The following is a 22405-nucleotide window of genomic DNA, read 5'->3' as shown; positions in this document are numbered from 1 at the left end:
GGGGTGCATTTTAAACTAGGAGGCATGATGCAGGACCCAGAGGGGAGATTCCTGTTCCTCAAAGGAACACTGGGGGAAATAGAAAGCACCCTAGCGAATATATACGCCCCAAATAAAAACCCAACAAAATTCCTGAAGGACACATTGGAGAAATTAAAGGACTTCAGGAGTGGGGGATTAGTAGTAATGGGAGACCTTAATATGTGTCTAGACCCAGAGATCGATAGTACGTCCGGGGCACAGGGGACGAATAACGGTCAGCTGAGGAAGATAAAACAGGAAATACATAAAAATCAACTGGTTGATATATGGAGGATTATGAACGGTAAAACACGAGACTACACGTTTTACTCCCCTGTGCACTGGACGTATTCTAGGATCGACTATATTTTAGTGGATCATAGACTTTTGGATAGGATAGTAGGCTCAAAAATAGAAATTATTACAATATCAGATCACGCCCCTATTGAGATGGAGATGCAGATTTCCAGGGCCCAAGGAAAACAGTCATTATGGAGAATAAATGAAGATCTATTGCAAAATGAAGATACCTTTAATAAGGTAGAGAGAGAGCTAAAACATTACTTTGCAACAAATGAAACAGGGGATATCTCAGGGTCGGTGATATGGGAAACACATAAAGCCTATATAAGGGGAATAATAATACAAGAGGGAGCAAGGAGAAAGAAAGAAAGGAAAAATAAAATGGGAAACCTTACAACAGAAATTTTTAATTTAGAACATGAACATAAAAAATACAGAGGACACCACCAAACAACATATCTAGCGCTGGTAAATAAACGAGATGAACTAAAAAAGCTGATGGAACAAGAAACAAAGGAAAAATTCTATAAAATAGCTAAAGAAAGATACCAGTGGGAAAATAAGCCGGGAAAACATCTAGCTAGAATGCTTAGGAAAAAAAATGCCCTAAACTTTATAGGAAAGATACAAAATAAACAAGGAAAGATGGTTTATGAAACTAAAGAGATTGGTGAAGTATTTAAAAACTACTATAGCGAATTGTATACGGGGTAGATGAATGGGGGTCAGACAAGTGAAGAAATTAAAAATAGGAAGACAAAGGAATTTTTAAAGCAAGCCAAATTAACCAAGATCACGGAAAATTCCAGAGAGGCCCTAGAGAAACCAATTACAGAAGAGGAGATAGTTAGAGCATTAGCGGACAGTGCACAGGGGAAAAGCCCAGGTCCAGGTGGGTTCACCATATACTATTACAAGAAATTTAAAGATATACTAGTACCGAAGATGTGTAAGTACATAAATGGGTTGGGAAGAGATTTTGAATTAAGTAGCGAGGCGCTTTTTGCCACAATTACTGTGATTCCAAAAGAGGCTAAAGATGGGACTTTATGCGCTAGCTACAGACCGATATCATTACTAAACGTAGACACAAAAATATATCCGCAAAGGTATTAGCTACGAGGATGAAAGAATTAATGAATGAGGTCGTCCATCCGGACCAAGTGGGCTTTATAACAGGAAGGGAGGGAAGAGACAATAGGGTGAGAACCCTACTGTTGCTCCAGAAGAGAAGGGAGGAGGGACCCTCAGGCCTGCTCTTGTCAAGTGATGCCGAAAAGGCATTTGACAGGGTAGACTGGGGGTTCCTGTTTCAAACTCTAGAAACAATAGGAGTGGGTCCAAGGATGATAGGATGGATTAAAACATTATACAGAAAACCCAAGGCAGCCATTAAGATCAACAGAACCCTGTCATCACCCTTTGAGATGAAGAGGAGGACAAGACAGGGATGTCCCCTGTCTCCCCTTCTCTTCGTACTGGCCCTAGAACCTCTCCTTGCAACAATTAGAAATAACCCCGATATTGAGGGATTCAAGGTGGGAGAAGAAGAGCACAAGTTGGCCGCATTTGCGGACGACGTGCTCTTCTACATAAGTAATCCCGGAAGTACATTGTCAAGATTGATTAAAATATTAAAACAATATGGCGAAATAACAAATTTTAAGATTAATATGGGGAAATCGGAAATTTTGAATATAAATGTGAGTAAAGTAGAGGAGAAAAAACTGAAGAGAGATTTCCAATTCCGCTGGAAAAAAGAGATCAAGTATCTGGGAATAAGGCTTGCGAACTCCCCGGAGAAGATATACAAGAAAAACTATATCCCTCTCTTGGATGAAATAAAGAGGGAGGGAAAAAAGCTTCAGATAAAACCACTTTCTTGGATGAGGCGTATTAATGCCATATAAATGATCCTTCTCCCAAAGATCACGTACAAATTCCAAATGTTACCAATTAAATTACCACAGGCATACATTAGAAAGTTAAAATCAATAATATCTAACATCATATGGAAAAATAAAAAATCAAGAATATCCTTAAAGACCTTAAAACAAGATAAAGATAAAGGGGGTCTTGCGGTCCCGGATATCCTAAAATACCACAAAGCAATAATCCTATCAAGAGCGATAGAATGGGCTAGGGATAACCAAGAAAAAAGATGGGTAAACATAGAAAAATTTTATAGTAAAACACGTTTAGGATCTATTATTTGGAACCCTCCGAATCACAGAATGGTAGATGAGAATACACACTGTTTGACAAAGGTAGTCTTAAAGACATGGGATGTAGTATATAAGCAACTGGATAAGGTTTATAATTCTCCCCTGATAGAATTAAAGGAGAACGAATATTTTGCACCAGGGAAAATAAATATAGGCGGGAATTGGATAAAAAAAGATAAAGTACAACTTAGAGAGATATTAAAAAAAGGGAAAATAGTCACACTTCTAGAGTTGAAACAAAACACAGACACATGGGTGATAAATGAATGGAGGTACATGCAATTAGACCGCTTCGTGAAGAATCTACCCCAACCGATAAGATCAGGAGAAAAACTGACGGCTTTAGAAAAACTATGTACTTCGGAAAAAACAAAAAATACTATATCTAAGTTATATAAATTATTATTGAAAGAAGAAGAAGCAGAGGTACCTACATTCATCAAAAAATGGGAAAAGGAACTGGGAACACAAAAAAATATAAGCACTATTAGAAAAATGTTAGACCTAGCCCACAGCTCAGCGGCAGATATAAAAACGGCGGAGATGAATTATAAATGTTTGGCGAGGTGGTACGCAACGCCAGATAAGACTAGTAAATTCCAACAAGGGAAACTGGCAGATTTCTGGCGGGGCTGTGGAGGGGTGGGTACAATGGCCCACTTATGGTGGAACTGTCCGACTATCAAAAAATTCTGGAAAAAAATCTTGGTATTGATTGAAGAAATTACTAAAATAGAGGTAAAAGAAGATCCGTGGATGGTTCTCTTCCACGGCATAGAAGGGAATGTGAAACAATATAGAGCTTCCCTAGTTCCGCACTTATTAAATGCAGCAAAAAGATTAATCCCTAAAAACTGGTGGGGAAAAGAAAACCCCGAGATGTGGGACTGGATAAATGCCGTGGAAGAGACCTACACCATGGAGCAGATTCATTATAACAAAGAGGAAAAGACAAAGTAGACAAATGGAAATGTTGGAAGGAGTTTAAAAAATCATGGAGTTATGCAGAAAAAATTGGGATCTAAACTAGCTATCAAGAAGATCATAGGTATTGCACAAGGGTCGGGGAGGGGGAAGGGAGGGAGGGGGGTTTATATATATATATACAGATACTTATGGTAAAACTGAGAGATTTATAAATAAAGATAAAATTTTAGAGAGTGAAAGAGGGAGGGGAACTAAGGGTTAGGCTTGGTTAGGCTGTATGATTTTTTCATTATTCCCTTGTAAACCCCTGTTGTTTTTTTTTAAACGAAATATATGCCACAGTGATGAAGAGATGAGAAGAGACATATATGAGCGGTGAAGCTGAATTAGGTCTCTCTAGGAATTTTCTGAGGTGGCAAAAAGAAAAAAAACAAAAAAAACAAAAAAAAACCCAGTTCTAGCCATTTTTTGGGATAATAGGCATGGGATTGTCAAACAATCTCTTTCAACAGAAGGCCCTTTGTACAGAGGGTCCAGACAATATGAGAGGGCCCACAGAGAGTCCATCAGGAGTCTGAGTATGTCTGAGTATCATCTCCTCCTAGACCAGTTTGGTACAATAAAAATCATCAGAACATTCTCTATCTCAATCCTGCAGAGAAGCCAAATAAGCTGTAGTGGAGGAAAGGCGTAGTTCAGGTTGTGAAAACAAATTAAACCGCTCTATACACTGCACAGCCCTAACAAAAGTTATTATTCAACATAAAAACCAAAAACATACTGTATATATCTCACAAAAAGAAGAGCGCTGTAGCTAGTATCTTCACAATATATAATAAAATGTCAAATGTTCCAATAGTTGTGCGTAATAAATCAATGTGAAATAAAAGTGAAAATCTTCAAATATTCAATTTACAGTTGTGCTCATAAGTTTACATACCCTGGCAGAATTTATGATTTTCAGAGAATATGAATGATAACACAAAAACTTTTCTTTCACTCATGGTTAGTGTTTGGCTGAAGCCATTTATTATCAATCAACTGTGTTTACTCTTTTCTAAATCATAATGGCAACAGAAACTACCCAAATGATCCTAATTATAAGTTTACATTCCCCAGTAATTCCTGCAAAAAGGAAATCTCCTGGATAATGTCTCAGGAAAAGTTATCAAGCATATTACTGGACAAAGTCCATAAATTTGAGGCTACCTGGGAACCCTGGGCCCATCATGTAGGCATCTCCCTCGTCACTAGCATCCCACCAGACCGAAATAAACTCAATGCTTGGTGATAGGCAAACTCTCTTCTCTCTTCCTTCATCTTTCTCTTCCTATTCTCTCACCTCCTCTTTCCTCCCATCTCTTCATTTCATGCTACCCTAACACTCAGAGTTTTACCGGTTATTGAGAAATCCAGAATTACAGTAATTCTATGCTTAAGTAATTGGCTATTATCCTTATGATATATCGGTATTCGATGGTGGGATGGGGGTCGGAGACAGGGGTTAGAGATTCCCCTTCCCAGCACAGGTTGTTTCCATTAGGTGTGTGAGGGATCATCCCTCCATCCGACCTGATCTTACCACGGCAGTCCATGGTTTGACATAAACCAGAGGACCAGAGTAGCTCACAAGTAGTTGTTGTTGGTACATGAGGCTCCACTAACTGTTTCTACATAATGTTTGTTTTCTGCCAACTCTTTGAGTCAACCTTGGAATGGGACTCCGATTCCGCATTTGCTTAATGTGAGATGTGTAATTACTATATTTCATTGTTTCTCTTGTGTTTCTCTTGTCTTTTTCTTGTATATGACTTTTATTCTTCGAAATAAAACTTTTTGAAATAAAAAAAAAAACAAAAAAAATTCTGCCAGGGTATGTAAATTTATGAGCACAACTGTATGCATTCCACTTCGTGATCCATTACCCACATGAACCACACTCACCAATAGTTGTGACCTCCAAATTATAGGTAGGTCACATCAAGCCTGAAGTCATCCAAAGCAAAGTAAAGCCACCAGATCTTGTACCCGTAAGTTCTTTTAACGTCGGAGTCACTGAGGAACCAGAAATGGAACAAATATTGTAAGTGGAACGCTGACCAAATGGATTGAGAAAAAGGAAGGGAGCATGTGTAGCTGGAAGCAAAAGAGTGGAGAAGTAATTCAGTTCAGGTTGAACTAATTCCATGGAGTCACCAAAGTGTGCACTGTGAAGACTTGAGGGTCTTGGATGTTTTTGTTGAAAGTGGGTGATAGAATATCCAACCTTGGGGTGGAAAGCCCATTTCTCTGGATACAGATGTGATGGCTGAGAAAATAAACCTGCCAATTTCCCATGAATGAGTTGGAGATGGCAGTCAGGGCAATACCACCCAAGTGAGAATCAAGTCTGCTTCTTTTTCAGCAGCGCCAAATTCTGGTGCTTCCTTAATGGTTAATGTAGGCCATTGCTGTGGTACTGACCAATTTGATTCTAGTCACAGCTGAGAGGACCAACATTTAAGGGACAACTGCATTGCCTGGAGTCCAAGAATATTTATGGGAAGCCGAGTTGACAACTAAGTCCCCTGCATGAATGGGGCATCCAGGGGTCCTCCCAAGCTTGATAGGTTGTCATCCATCATGGGAATTTTTCATGCCTCTTGGGGAAAGGGTCTCCCTGACTTCAGTGAAGAGTTGGAAATCCATCACATCTACAGTCTTGCCTTGTAGGTAAGATGCATAGGTCAGTACACACCAACCATGTTTGCCCCACACTACCACAGTGTTAAGTTGGAGTTGGTCTAGAGTGAAACTGGGCATATGGCACTACCTGAAAGGAGGCTACCATTAGGCCCAAGACCCTCATGCAAGCAGGAATCAAGGGGTGACCATGGAGCAGGAGAGATTGAAAGCAGATGAAGATGATTGAAGTTTGTCCTGGGACAAGAAGATCCTGGACAGGCCCAGGTACTCTAATCGATGGTCAGCTCTAGGGATGACTTCTGAATGTTGAGAAACCAACCGAAGCTCTGCAGAGGATGCACTGTCCACTGGGCATTGGCTGACAGAGTTAGAGAGAGCTGGTCCTTTAACAGGAGATCACCCAGGTATGCCACAACATGTATCTCTTGAGAATGGAGAAGCACTGGGACCTAGGCAAGAATACTGATGAAGACCTGGGGTGTTATGGATAGGCCAAGGAGAAGGACAACAAATTGTTAATAGTGAGCACCCACAGCAAAATGCAGAAAGCATTGGTAAGGAGGCGCTTCCTGTAGGGTAATAAATGGGAGGGGTGGTTACCCAGATGGTTTCCTTCAGTAGATCCCAATGGAGGTAACTGGTACCTACCAGGGAGAGAAAACCTTAGTTACCGTGAGGGTATGTGTGTCTGCACCTACACACACATATCCCCATGCACCCGTGTGTATCAGCAGATATAAATGAATAAATAGATGAGCAATGTCTTCAAAGGGTCTGGCCTGAGGCCCCTAATAATGTGGTAAATTTACACCTTATGCCACCACTAAGTGAAAATATCAATACCATATATACATACTACTGGTCTAAAATAAACCATCAAAATAAACCTTTGCTCATCGTGCAGAGAAAACACATGTAAGTATGAGTAAAAGACATTACATAATATCAAAATAGTGCCAATAAACGTAATGAAATCAATTAAGTCCAAAGAAACAATTTAAATCCTTAAAGTGAAAAGACTTATGTGAAAAAACTTTTTAGTGAAACAGTTTTTTGTTCAGATCCAACATTTCAACAATTCCGTGACTTGAGTGCTCTCGAAAAATTCCTGTGACTTTTGTGCACCCCCTTTCGGGTCCCCACTCACCAGATCCAACAGCCCCAAAAGGGGCGACCAGCATAAGATGTCTCAATCACGATCTCCTTTCCACGATAGTTATACGGGCTCCCCAAGGTGGTTTCCGTGCCTCTGATTTTCCCAATGGATTCCTCCAATCTCAGATGGAACAGGCTGCAAGGGGAGTTGCGGTCCAAATATTCTCTCCCCCACCTTCCTACCGAGCATCCAAATAGTTTCCCACTATTGGTTTCAATGTTCGCAGTGGCTCCTTTTCTTGTCCTAACCCACGTTTCCAGACATTTCCATTAGGTCAGCTGGTCATCTGAGATTGGAGGAATCCATTGGGAAAATCAGAGGCACGGAAACCACCTTGGGGAGCCCGTATAACTATCGTGGAAAGGAGATCGTGATTGAGACATCTTATGCTGGTCGCCCCTTTTGGGGCTGTTGGATCTGGTGAGTGGGGACCCGAAAGGGGGTGCACAAAAGTCACAGGAATTTTTCGAGAGCACTCAAGTCACGGAATTGTTGAAATGTTGGATCTGAACAAAAAACTGTTTCACTAAAAAGTTTTTTCACATAAGTCTTTTCACTTTAAGGATTTAAATTGTTTCTTTGGACTTAATTGATTTCATTACGTTTATTGGCACTATTTTGATATTATGTAATGTCTTTTACTCATACTTACATGTGTTTTCTCTGCACGATGAGCAAAGGTTTATTTTGATGGTTTATTTTAGACCAGTAGTATGTATATATGGTATTGATATTTTCACTTAGTGGTGGCATAAGGTGTAAATTTACCACATTATTAGGGGCCTCAGGCCAGACCCTTTGAAGACATTGCTCATCTATTTATTCATTTATATCTGCTGATACACACGGGTGCATGGGGATATGTGTGTGTAGGTGCAGACACACATACCCTCACGGTAACTAAGGTTTTCTCTCCCTGGTAGGTACCAGTTACCTCCATTGGGATCTACTGAAGGAAACCATCTGGGTAACCACCCCTCCCATTTATTACCCTACAGGAAGCGCCACAACCCCTGGTAATATAATTCTAGGTAGTAGAGAATCCCTAGGGAAGCTCTTTTAAGGGAGGCAGCACACCTAAACTACTGTCCTAAGCGCAGCTCTTTGCATACAACTCTATTGGTAAGGAGGAAAGATGGGAATGCACAAGTAAACGTCCCTAATGTTCACAGAGATGAGCAGGTCCTCAGGAAGGAAGGAGGCAATGACCGACCTTGCTAATTCAAATTCCAATAGGGGGGATAGGAGGCGGAGCCTAGCGGAGCAGACATGCATGGTTAGAGCTCCACACCGCTGAGGAGAGAAGAGAAGGACAAAGCGGAGCCTGCAGGCTCAAAAGGTATCCATTTGAACCTTTTTGCCCCAGGGAACAAACTGTGAAAGTTTGGGCAGGAAATATGGTACTGGGAGGAAGCCGTGGCAGAAATAAAAATCACCTCACAAAGAGCTCACAGGCACTCACTGCAACTAAAGCAGCTCCAGTCACCTCACAATATACAGCATCAGGGCGCTCTCACAGACAGAAAATGTCACAGCAAGACTCTCCATTTGAGTCAGATACAGAACAAATCCTCTCACAAACTTCTCCATAAGCCTCCTCAGCATCCCCAGTAATATTATTACAATTTGAAAAGATGCTTCATAAGGCTTTAAAACAAACCTCAGACCAAATAACAAACAGCCTAACCAAAGAAATAAGAGAGCTGGGAAACCGCACCGCAGCCTTAGAAATAAAAATTGATGAAATTGAAATTACAACCCAAGAAAATATAACAGAATTGGAACAATTAAAAGAGAATTTAATACTTCAAACTAGGCTCGAAGATTACGAAAATAGAGCCAGACGTTCAAACTTGCGCATAAGGGGAATACCTGAAACTGTGACAGACCTGCAATCTACTATTACTGCTCTATTACAAGAACTAAAGCCAGATATCCCTATTGAACGTTTAGAACTGGACAGAGTACACAGAGCCCTCACAGCCAAAAAGAAAGACGGACCCCCACGTGATATAATCACAAAATTTAATTATTACAGAACGAAAGAACAAATACTAATTGCTGCAAGAGAAAAAAAGGAACTTAATTTTCAATTTTTGCTGACCTATCCCAACTTACTATTACTAAAAGACGATCCATGAAACCCCAACGAATGGAACTGCAACGCCACAACATTATGTATCAATGGGGCTTCCCCTTTTCAGTCAGATTTAACTACCAAGGTACAATTTACAGAAGCAGATCAGCAGATGAACTACAACAAACCTCTTTAAAATTAAATCTGACAGAACCCACAAGCAGCAACACCCCCACACGCAGAAGAATGGCATCATCTTCACCTTCAGGCAGCACCCAGAAAATTTCAGAACAAAATGGGAATCATCATTCTCACAAAAGAGGCCGTTACACCACATCATCCATGGACCAAGAAGATTCAATGGACTGACATCCTAATTCCTGATATCTCTTCATTTATTATACTAAGAGATGGTTCTCTATAAAAAACCTGTATTTATAACTGAATGTAACTGCATTCTGATAGTCACACACTGTATGGGATCAAGTTACATTCCAGTTATATTTCTTATTACTTCTGATTCATATAGCCTTAGAATATATAAGTGAAATAAGGAAATTCTTGTTCAATTTTTATATTTTCAGGTAATAACAATAGATTTATTACTTTTTAGGACAAATATGTTCAATAATCCAGAAGTAATGGAAGCTTTTTCTTTCTTTTCTTAAAACAAATATATTAGTACCTAACTAGTTCCTAGAACTATGTTTTTGTTTATTCTAATCTGAAGCAATACAACCTCAATTTTATGAGTTAACATATCTAAACAGTTACATATGAATAAAATATGTAATTGTTTACTCTAAAAGGGTTAAAATCCCAAAATAATTCAAACTATCTTCATCAATACCAAAGTTATTAACAGTACCTTTCTAACTGAATTATTTAGCCTAGGGCAAGACTAACCATATACAACCACCCTGGAATAAATAATTTCAACAAAAACTATATTCTGCACTCCAATTAATGAATCATCATTTTGATGTCTTTTGACATAGCACTTCTCTCCTGTAAGCGGAAGATCCGTGTACCCCCATTAGCCCTCCTCATTCTCCCAACCATATTATGTGGGAGTGTGACGAAGGCACTTATTCCCCTGAGAGAGATATTTATTCTCTTTCACGGGAAAATTTGGATTACTTGCAAAAAATAATTTATACAATGTATCATCTAATCTCATATGTTTTTTGTTTACTCTTTACTCCAGAATTCACTGGTTTCTTTTCTATCTTTTCATCTCTTCAGTCCACACAGGTTGATCTGCGCAGTCAGCTCTGCATAACAAAAAGTAAGTCAAAACTATTTGATCTGTTGCCATGGCACCACTGAATATACTTTCCCTGAATGTTCAGGGAATAAATGTCCCTCAAAAAAGGACCAAAGCCTTCCGTACTTTCCATAACAAGAAGGCTCACATAGTATGCCTCCAAGAAAGACACTTCACCAAAGATTCTACTCCAAAATATATTTCTCCTTTTTATCAACAAATTTACACGGCTTCTGCCTGTACCAAACAAAGGGGTACTCTAATTGCATTTCACCGATCCACACCATTCACCTTATCATCAGAAATTAAAGACCCAGAAGGTAGATACCTGATACTCATGGGTTATATAATGGATACAGCAATCACGGTGATTTCCTACTACGCTCCTAACAAACAACCTACACCATTCCTCTCACATATATTACAAGTGATTAATACACACAAAATAGGAACAGTGATAATGTGCGGGGATTCGAACCAGGTCCTCCTCCCATTTCTAGATAAATCACCTTTTACACCATCCAAAATAACCTCTAGATTACCTTTTTCTCAACTTCTTTCCAAATACAATCTGGTAGATTCGTGGAGAGAAAGTAACCCAATGAAAAAGAAATTCACTTATTTCTCGCACCCTCATCAAACCTTCACCAGAATAGATCATATTTTTCTAACAATAGGAATGATACCAGAAATTATTGCATCAGATATAATTCCGATTCCGTGGTCTGACCATAATGCAGTATACACTACTATAGCCTCAGCCATACCAAAAGCGCATGACCCAACGTGGTACTTACCGGACATAATGCTCAAACACCCACTACATCAGATGGCCATTGAACAAGCTTTAAAGGAATACATATCAATTAATAATACAACAGACATTTCCCCAATAACACTGTGGGAAGCTCATAAGCCTGTCTTGCGTGGTACAATACAAAGACAAATGGCACTATTTAAACGGGAACGCAAAAATCTAGCAAAAAAACTAGAACTCAATTTTAATGCAGCCTACATATCATTCCAAGATAATCCATCTCAGAGTACAAAATCTCATCTGGAAAAATCTAGATTGGAATACGATCTATTTCTCACTGAGTCACTTGATAAATCCCTCAAACGCTCCAAACACAATTTCTACATGAATACAAACAAACCAGGTACATATTTGGCTCGGGCATTAAATTCAACTAACAAATCTTTCAAACCAATACGTTTGAAATTATCAAAAAATGTTTATACTTGTAATCCGGTTAAAATAGTCCATAAATTTCACTCACATCTCGCAACTTTATACAAGACAAACAATGAATTTAATCCTACAGAGGCTGAATCCTTCTTCTCAAAAATAACCTTACCTGAGTTGTCTCAGAATCAAAAAAGCAGTTTGGATGAGCCTATAACTATAGATGAAGTTGCTAACGCCATAAAAGACCTAAAACTTAACAAAAGACCAGGCCCAGACGGCTACTCGGCTTTATACTATAAAACATTCTCAGAAATACTCTCTCCCATTCTCACTGAAACTTTTAACAAACTTCTAGAAGGACATTCTTTTCGGCAAGAAACACTAATGGCAATTGTTTGTATGATCCCAAAACCCCTTTCTGATGATACTTCCTGTGTGAATTATCGGCCTATCTCTCTGTTAAACCTTGATATTAAATTATTAGCAAAAATAATAGCAAAACGCCTCAATAGCATTATAGGAAAATTAATACATAGAGATCAAGTAGGCTTCATGCCAAATAGACAGGCAGGCGATAATATACGCAGGGCAGTGTTATTGGCACATATTGCTAAAAAACGGAAAATCCCTTTATGTTTTCTATCTCTCGATATTAAGAGGGCATTTGACACAGTATCCTGGCAATATATGCAATATTCATTACAAAAATGGGGTTTTGGACCCCACTTTTTAACATGGATCAAAGCATTATATAATAAACCCAAAGCCTATATAAAATACGCTGGATACAAATCTGATGCCTTTAATATCGAAAGAGGTACCCGACAGGGTTGCCCATTATCTCCCTTATTATTTGCCCTTATACTCGAACCCATGGCCCAATACATCAGAACAAACCAAACTATAACTGGCATTGAAGTAGGAGGTATTACACACAAATTATGTATATTTGCAGACGATATATTACTTTTTCTATCATCACCACAGGTCTCTGGTCCTAACTTAATACCAGCTCTTGATGGATTTGCAGCCCTATCCGGCCTTATGATTAATCCTAAGAAATGCCTAGTGCTTAATATTTCGCTCACAAACATGGAATTGATCCCGGCTAGGGCTGCACTCCCATTCACATGGGCAGAAAAATCAATCCCATATCTTGGAATTCATTTAACAGCATCTCATTCTGACTTATTCTCAACCAATTATCCTCCTGTATTAAGACAGATCACAAATCTAATAAAACAATGGTCGCAACTTCCTTTATCCTGGATAGGGAAGATTAATGCAATCAAAATGACTATTCTACCCAAATTGCTTTATCTATTCAGAGTCCTCCCTATTCCAATTCCTTCCTATTTTTTGAGAATAGTACAAAAAAGAGCAACTTCATTTATATGGGGCTCTTCTAAACCACGTATACCTATACACACACTACATCTTCCCAAAAATAAAGGAGGCCTGGGATACCCTAATTTTACTAACTACTACAGAGCAGCACATTTGGCCAGTCTGTCCAAATACCATGCAAAACAGGAAATCCCATTATGGGTATTTATAGAGGCTTCAGAAAATGACCCTCTATTAATATCAAACTTGTTATGGCTTGATCCTAAAGACCGCTTTAAAATTCATAATCCCATAACTAAACACTTCTTATCTCTCTGGGATAAACTAAAAACCAAATATCAGTTACAATCTCCACACAATCCTCTCCTTTCTTTTATCAGAAATCCGGCCTTTTATCCGGCATGGATCTACCCAAATTCTTTTAAAGCTTGGACAACATCAGGCATTCAGACACTAAATGACTTCATAGCATCTAAATCATTCCTTTCATTCCCATCGCTTAGAGAAAAATATGATCTACCAAACTCTGAGATATTTAGATATCTCCAAATCAAAAATTTCTATACATCATTCCTAAAGGGGGATACACCATTATCCCAATTATCCATTTTTGAATCAATCTGTACAAAAGATCCATTTGCTAAAGGTACAATTTCATCACTTTATAATCAATTATATGGAGTAGTAAATCTTAATAGACCCTCTTACGTTCAGAGGTGGGAGGAGGACCTGGGACGAACTTTAGAAGACACGGACTGGTCTAACATATGGCTCACATCTAAGTCATCCTCACCCAACATCTTAGCACTGGAGACAAATTATAAAGTCCTAACTCGCTGGTACCTTGTACCCGCTAGAGTGGCAAAATATTCACCTAATACCTCAGCTCTTTGTTTTCGAGGATGCCCAGAAATAGGCACACATTTACACATATGGTGGACATGCCCAGTAATCCAAACCTTCTGGAAGGAAGTCTTCGTGATTGCATCTAAAATATTTAAAAAAATAATACAACCAGATCCATATATAACTTTACTTAATCTAAAACCGGAATGGTTAACACTCTCTCAATTCAAACTTATGATCCAACTAATAACGGCTGCAAAACAAACAGTGGCCAAAGCACGGAAATCTCCTACGTTGGTACTAGCAGAAACAATTCACAGAATGAATAATACAATGTCCCATGCTAAGATGGTAGCCATCGATCAAAATCAAAATCCAAAATTTGAAAAACTTTGGCATCCTTGGATAAAACAACAGTTCCTGTCAAATTTCAATGACTCTGTCCTGTTGCCATGGTAACAGATTAAATGACTTACAGAGACACCCATTCTAAGGCTTCAAAGAGAACTAAAAAGAATAATAAACTGACGAGCGGGACAACCTTGTGGACCATACCTCTGCCTTTCTACCCTTTTTCTTCTTTCTCTTTCCTTTTCTCCACCTTACGATTAAAGCTCATTATCAGAATTTATTTGACCTATATACACTCTACCTGTAAACAATATATATAGTAGGTATAAATCATTTAAATACCTACAAAAGTAACTAAGGAAATGATTTATATCTTTAATTTAGGTTTACGTGAACCCAATGTTTAATATTTGAAATTTCATTATATTTACCTATATAATCCCTACTGTAAAACAATGAGCTTACTTTATAGATCCTTGTAAACTTACTTTATGTATCTTTATAATATTGTATACTCAATAAACTTCTTTTGACAAATTCCAATAGGGACTTGCAAGTACAAGTTGAGAGTTTTTTGCCTTAGGAACAATGAATATATTCAAATATAAGCCCTGAAATTGTTCCTCATTTGGTACTGGGATAATGACCTCCTAAGTGAGGAACTGATGATTAGCGGCAAGAAGATCTACCTGTCTTTCCAGAGAAGGATGCAAATTTGAAATCATGAAGTGGAGGAGGCACAGTCTGAAACTATTTTTAGCCCTTGGAAATTACATTCTAGATTCAGCCTCTAAGATTTCTTGGAACCAAAAAGCTGAAAAGACTGACAGGTGTCCCAGAAGTGGGGCACCCCTGATTGGGAAGCGGTCTTGGAGTCATATTTGGCTGGCTTGGGCATTCATGTTTTTCAACAAAGTGTGTCCCAGACTTAGACTTGGAGCTGGAGGCCTGAGAAGGATGAAAGGAAAGGATCTCAGGAGTCGAAAGGTATACCTGCAGCCAACTTTCATTTTTTTCCTTGGGGAGGATGGTACTCTTTCTCTCTGTGATTTCTTTGATATACTTGTCCATAAAAGTACCAAACTTCTCCATTGAAAGGCATGCACTTCTTGCACAGAAGTTCCACACACCAGAATTTGAGCCAAAGGATCCTTCACATATGGATGTGAAACAGAGAATAAAGGGGCTCTTTTGTCACCCCTGCAATCTACAGACTATAAAGAGGCCTGAGATCCTGCCCATAACATCAGTCATTGTGGCAGAAAATTCTTCTCTAAGTAGGTAGGAGGAAGTGTGAGCAGCCAATGGAGTTCCCAGAGGAAAGATGGGAATTAGGCTGGGAGCAGTTATCATAACAGAAGGTACAGGGGCCTTTTGTAGAGAGATTATCTCCCCCCATCTCCTGGAGATATTAGCTGAGTCTGAGCCAATGAGACCACCTAGCCCATTGATCATGCGCCTATAATGTGCAATGTGTAGAGAGAAATGTCCCCCAAAGGGTTACTCATGCCCTTTCCTGTTTCTGAGGGGAAAGGGTGAAGCCTTTGTAGCCAGGTTCTGTGGGCTGGTAAAACCCAAGGATCATCCATGGATCTGCCTTCTGTATTCTGCGGGGGCGGGGAAACACGGTGCTGACCAAGAGAGTGTGCCAGGTGGAAGCAAAATGGAGCCATAGAAATTGAGATAACAGGCTGCAAGACAAATTTCTTCAAGATAGGGCCAAAAAAGACCTGCACTCCCTCTCCATGGCTGTAACACTGCATTTAAAATGTTGCAGCCTGCACTCTACCATAGCCACTCTGCACTTGAGCATCAGCACATTGGGTTACAGAAGGGTGAAAGCCCTGAGGAACTTACTGTGGCAGATGTCTTACATTCTCTGCAGGATAATATGGGTAACCCCCAAAGGGTTCTCAAGGGACAGGGCTCCCCCACAGCTAGACTATGGCTCTGGACCTATATAGCAACCCGTGGCTAACTCATCACAATGCACCATGTGCCAAGATGAGCATCCACACAGGATCCAGTGCTGAAGTGACTTTTCAAGCCAACCCTTAATCTTGGACCAATAGGGGTATGGGTGCAGTCCCCCAAAGCTCAGCTGAAGAGTCAAGATGATACAGAGAGCTTTGGAGCAACTAGAAACTTGACAGAAGTATCTTAAGAGAAAAACCTTGACAAAAAAGAAGTAAGCTTCTCTCAGTAGGGAGAAGATATCTATTACCTAAGGTCACTAGCATAAAGGCTTGTACAAACTATAAACATTAAACTATAAACTACATATATAAACATATATAAACTACAAACTATAAACTATATACATTTTCATCCAACGAATGTTCGTACGATTTTCATATAGTGTGTACACAACTTTTAATAGCTGATTCTGAGTTTTCGTACAAAAATTCTCAAAGGGGGGAAACTCCAAAATTTTTGAACAGAACAGAACGAACGATTTTCGTTTAATGTGTACCTTTTCGTACAATAAAAATCTGAAAAGAAAGACTGCGCGTGATCAGAAACAATAAACAACAAAAAAAAAGCCTTTGTCGTATGAGAATTTTCGTTCGATGGTTCTAATTTACTGTGAAACATCGAGAAAAATCGGACGAATGTTCGCCCAATTTTCTTATAGTGTGTACCCCACTTAAAACTGAGGCAAGCTGGGAGGGGTTATTTAGACATATGAAAAAAATTCTGGTATCCCTACCAGGATCTGAAAGCGGCTACTTCTGCAACAAAAAGTCTAAATCTGGGTATGGGTCTATAAAATTACAAACTTTATTGGTCCCACTCCGGGCACGTACTACATAGATTTAAAATGCAACTGTAAATAATAATGCAGCTTCACACTACAAACTTCTCAAGGTTCTCTCAAAAGGGAGAGGTTCCCCAAAGAAGGGTGATCTTGTAGAAACATTCAGAAAAGAGAAAAGAAAAAAACACATATACAAAACCGTACACAAACACAATCAAAAACCAAAACACAGAACGTCTGGACATCAGCCTACCATTCACAGTGAAATTGATATGCAATTGACTCGCATCAATGCAACAAAGGCATATGAAAAAGGAGAAACATGGGAAAGGTCCTAAATTCTGGTATTACAAAGGGCGTATCTTACAATTTCACTGTGAATGGCCCCCTGGAGGATCTCAAAAGAGCATGGTATCAAAAAAATGGCCTGTTGGTTAATGTAGGGAAAATAAAGTGAACAATACTAGCTAATTAGTGGTTGAGACACTACGGCTGGGATTAGCGGATATAGAACCTTGAATTGTAAATCATCTTAATCTAGGATGATAGCTGTTATGTTTTTGCCATAGATGTGATATGATCCCAGCTGGTATATAATTAATCAATAGTGGAGTATCCTTCAACGTAACAATCCGTGTATTTTTAATAATAGGAATACCCAAGCTGGTTGGCAAATGTCCTGCAAAACATAAAAATAGCAGTATTTCAAGTCCATGAAGATGTAAGCGGTATCCAAGGAAAAAAACCATAACACAGCGGATGTGTGGCAATTGGCGGACTGCAACTGCAAGATTCTGTTCGTGCAAATTCTGTCCACAATGATAGTGGATGTTTCTGGCAGTCTTTCAATTAAACACTCAGACAAATTGTTTGTTACATAGTCTTTTCCAGCAAGCACTATCTTAATGATTCAAGGAAAAAGAGGAGGGAAGGAAAGGCTTCTGTACATTACCACACTTTACCTTGTCGTGATTATGTCCCACTTGGTCCTAGCACGAATCGAAGTCCTACCATGTCAGTACCTTCATAACGGCTCACATGCGATGGGACAGTCCTGTCCTTTCAAAGCAGGGCCGCTGGGTATGCAGGACTTGCAGCGTTAGTGGAACGTAAAGTACAGATCAGGTGGTAGTGAAGCCGGCATCTCCTATCCTGCGATTCAGTTTGTACGGGGCATATCTTAAGCTGGTGTCACGTGACTGCTGTGACATCAACGCGTTTCACTAGATGATTAGCGTATCTTCGTCTGGACTAGGTGGGGCTAGGGGCTGTCGCTTCCTTTTATTGGTAGAACCGTTTCGACAGCACCGCCCAACATTTTCTAAAAGAAATATACACAGTTCGTATTCCTGCTTCCTGAATCCACGTAGAGTCTAAATCTGATTGTCATTTCTAATGTTAAAGGTTGTCATTCACTACAAATTCAAAGCGTCTTCATATTGTCCAATACAGTAGTCTCAACCAGATAATTCCGTGTGTAAGTCACATAAAGAAATTAACTGACGACAGTGATTTACACCTCTCTACCCATGCATTGATCCCCACAATCTTTGGTATTGACTTGATACAAGTATAGTACCATGTATAAAGACGTTGACAAAGCTTAGGGAGAGGGGGAGAGATCAAAGAAGACGAGAAGACAAGCCACAGATAGCAACATATCCTAACATTAGGAGGAGCAAGGAATCTCAGCAGGTCCTACAACTAGGAGCAAAAGAATCTCAGCAGGTCCTACAACTAGAAATGCCAATAGTGGATTTAATAAGTTAATGGCTTATTAATACACAGGCAGTATTGGCTCAGGAGACAAAGATTCAACTTAAGATTATTTACAAACAGACACAAATAAACAGCAAAAGAAATCATGGGAATTAAATGTGAAAAATAATAGTGATAATTACCGAGGAATTCAGGTTTCAAGAAGGATAGATAGATCCAGATAGATAGATAGATCCACCTCTTCTCCTTCTTCAGGAGGATTCGGTTGAAGTCCCCCCTTCTTGGTGATAGTTTGAGCACATAGATGCCTTTCACCTTCAGGCTGTCTGGTTTCCCTTGGTGGCTTAGGGCAAAATGCTTCGCCAGTGGTTTTTCTTGGGGACTTTATGGGTCTCTCTCTTTTTCTCCCTTAATCTCTCATAAATGCTCACCTATCCGAGTCCTAAGAGATCTTTTGGTTTTGCCAACATAGATCCTTGGACAAGGACAGGTGAGCATGTAGATTACTCTACTTGTTGAGCAGTTAATGAGATCACAAATCTCAAAGGATTGCTGTCCGTAGGCATCATAGAAAATAGCAGTTCTGTCCACAAATGGACAGATTCGGCATCTGTTACATGGGTACATTCCTTTGCTCCTGGGATATTCAGATAGCCAATTGGAACTTGGCTCTTTTGTGAATTCTGAATGACTCAGAATATCACCCAGGTTTCTGGCTCTCTTGGCCACTAAATTGGGCGAAGGCCACACAGTGTCCACCAGGCCAGGGCCATTCAGCAGGATGCCCCAATGTTTTTCCAAAATGCTGCGGACAGACTCCCACTGGGCACCGTAAGAGGTAATCATTCTTACTGGACCAGGGTCAAATTGTTTTTTCATCTTTGACTTGGGTTTCAAGGTAAGAAGGCTTTCTCTATTTCTGCATGCTGCTTTAACCCTGGCCTTTCGGATTTGTCCATGGGAGTACCCCCGTTCGCAAAATCTTTTAGAAAGATCAGTATTTTCCTTTTAAAAGGTAATTTTTTCTGGTACAATTCCTTTTTATTCTCAAGAATTGGCCAACCGGAATCCCATTCTTGAGCCGGGGGGATGATGGCTATCAGCCCTTAAGAGGGTGTTGGCCGATGTCTTTTTACGGAAGGTACATGTGCATAATCTCCCTTCCTCAATCAAAATCAATAAATCGAGGAAGGGGATTTGTTTATCATCAACAACGTAGGTTAGATGAATGTTGCGGTTATTATTGTTTAAAAAATTAATAAATGTGTGCACTTCCTCCCTGGTGCCCTTCCAGACAACAAGTACGTCGTCTATATACCTCAGCCACGTATTTCCGTGGTCTGAGTACATTGGCAATGTAAATACATCCTCTTCTTCCCATAGTCCAAGGTGGAGGCACACGCATGCTGGTGCCCACGCGGCCCCCATCAAAGCGCCTCTAATTTGTTGGTAATAGTGTGAGGAAAATTGGAAGAAATTGTTCTTCAGAGCGAATTCCAATAGATCTATTAAGAATTTGTTCTGTGGGCCAAATTCAAGATAGCTTAATTCAAGGAAACTTCTCACTGCTTGAATACCACACTAATGTGGGATTGAGGTGTATAGGGATTCAATATCCACACCTACCAGAAGGAGGCCACCATTGATCTCCAAATCTACAATCTTAGATAGTACATGGCGAGTGTCTTGTACATAAGATTTGAGACTAGCAACCATCTCCTTGAGGAGGGAGTCCAAGTACACACCGATTCTCTCCAAAGGTCCCTTAACAGCCGAGACAATTGGCCTACCAGGCGGTTTTTCAGGCATTTGTGCACCTTTGGAATAATATAAAAGGTGGGCACATTGAACTCCCTCACAAACAGATGTTCAAACTCTCGTTGACAAAGAACACCCGCCTCCTTTGCTTCAGTGAGAATACTATTATTATACTATACTATATATTATGTACTATTATACTATTACGATTATTTAGAGCATGCTCCTGCAGCTCTTTTTGCCAATCAACTGAAGGTAGCTGTATATAACCCATGATTAAGACCAAAAGACCAGTACACACTATTAGAAAAGGAGACAAAAATATTTGTATTTGGAACGATCATTCATTTTCTGTTTACTCGTACAATGCTTTCACAAGCTGATATGGACTATTCAGATGAAAATTGTTCTGGGCTTAAGATTCCGTGTTCTGTCCTGTACTATTAAGACATTTAATTTATTTCAAATGTGCATATTTAGGTTTACCTGCAAAGCATTCTGTTGGTTGTACTTGAGGACAGGTTGGAAGCAAAGGGTAATAACAATTCTAATGAATGTAAAGTGGGCACTTGAAATTTGCAACAAAAGTTCTACACCAAAGCAAACCATCTACTAAAGTAGTCAGATAAATACATCTTAGATTTCTGTAACTGATCTCACCTCTGATGACTTCTCAATGGTTGTGTCCCATCTTTTAACTCTTATAGTAAACTGCATATTCAACATAGTCATGATCGCACTAAAAGTACTGCTTATCTTTGGAGAAACTATTTCAAAATTTTCTTCAAAGTTGGTTTTCCCAGGAATGTCCTTCCAGTTGAGAAGTTTCTTTACTCCATCACCAATCTGTAGCATATTCATGTCTGTGTCAAACATAAAATGGAAAGGGAAAGTCTTGCAGAAGATAGCTGCTGAGATAACCACATACGACTGTGGTCTACATGGAGACAAGGATGGTTTGGTATTTTTGACCTCCACAGAGTATAAAAGATAGGGTTCCTTAATAAAGTCATTACTATCGTTATCGCGATGTGGTATCAGCTTTACTTCAATATCTGTTTCATACAGTGTATTGGCTGCTGCTTTAATAATTCCTGGTAAAATCAATGCTGTTATATTAATTGGGAAGAAATAGTAGACATTTAAGTGATCCGGATCTTTTTCTAGGCACAAGATTGACCCTTCTTGAAGTCCACCCCCGTCTTCCTGAGTTCTGCTTTGTCCACTTTGCTTTAAATGTGTGTTAAAACTGTTTAAAAAGTCTTTCAATGACCCTCCAACAACTTCCAAAACATGTTGATCTTCTTCATAACATATTTTGAAAAGTTCTTCTCCAATAGATTTTTTAACATCTTCCATGGGAACTCCTGAAATGACAACATTTCACAACATGAGACAGGAAAGGGAGGACTAGAAATGTTTACAGAGGAAATCACATAGCATGGTAATTTAGGCGCAAAGGCCCTACACAAAATGTCCTATTCAGGAGGATTATTATATACCCTAGCTTTACTTTAATTTTAAAGGATTTTAGCAACACCACTGTTGTTTTTACTCATTGATACTACCACAGCAGCCCTTGTAACCACAGTGGTGTTCCTATACAGCAATACCACTAATCATCTACAGTAGTTATTGATAACATTGTTAAGCATAATACAGGTGCTACTTGCGTTATATCTTTCCATACTTGGAGTGTGCATTGGAGACTGCAACCTGCAGAATTTGTATGTAAACTGCATTAGACAAAAGGCCTTTTTGTACAACCACAGGCAT

General features: G+C 39.3%; 1 protein-coding gene across 1 annotated transcript in view; it reads right to left on the bottom strand.

The window, feature by feature from the left end:
• GUCY1A1 (guanylate cyclase 1 soluble subunit alpha 1) overlaps positions 1 to 22405 on the bottom strand; it is a 104194-nt gene that overhangs the window by 51914 nt on the left and 29875 nt on the right. Inside the window, exon 5 of the mRNA XM_073605615.1 lies at positions 21290 to 21996. Within this exon, the coding sequence (XP_073461716.1) occupies positions 21290 to 21996 (707 nt within the window). The remainder of the gene's footprint in view (positions 1 to 21289; positions 21997 to 22405) is intronic.

Source organism: Aquarana catesbeiana, linkage group LG01 (genome assembly GCF_042186555.1).
Source record: "Aquarana catesbeiana isolate 2022-GZ linkage group LG01, ASM4218655v1, whole genome shotgun sequence".
Classification (NCBI taxonomy): domain Eukaryota; kingdom Metazoa; phylum Chordata; class Amphibia; order Anura; family Ranidae; genus Aquarana; species Aquarana catesbeiana.
Note: the sequence above shows the minus strand (reverse complement) of the source record. Positions and strands in the feature narration are given on the sequence as shown.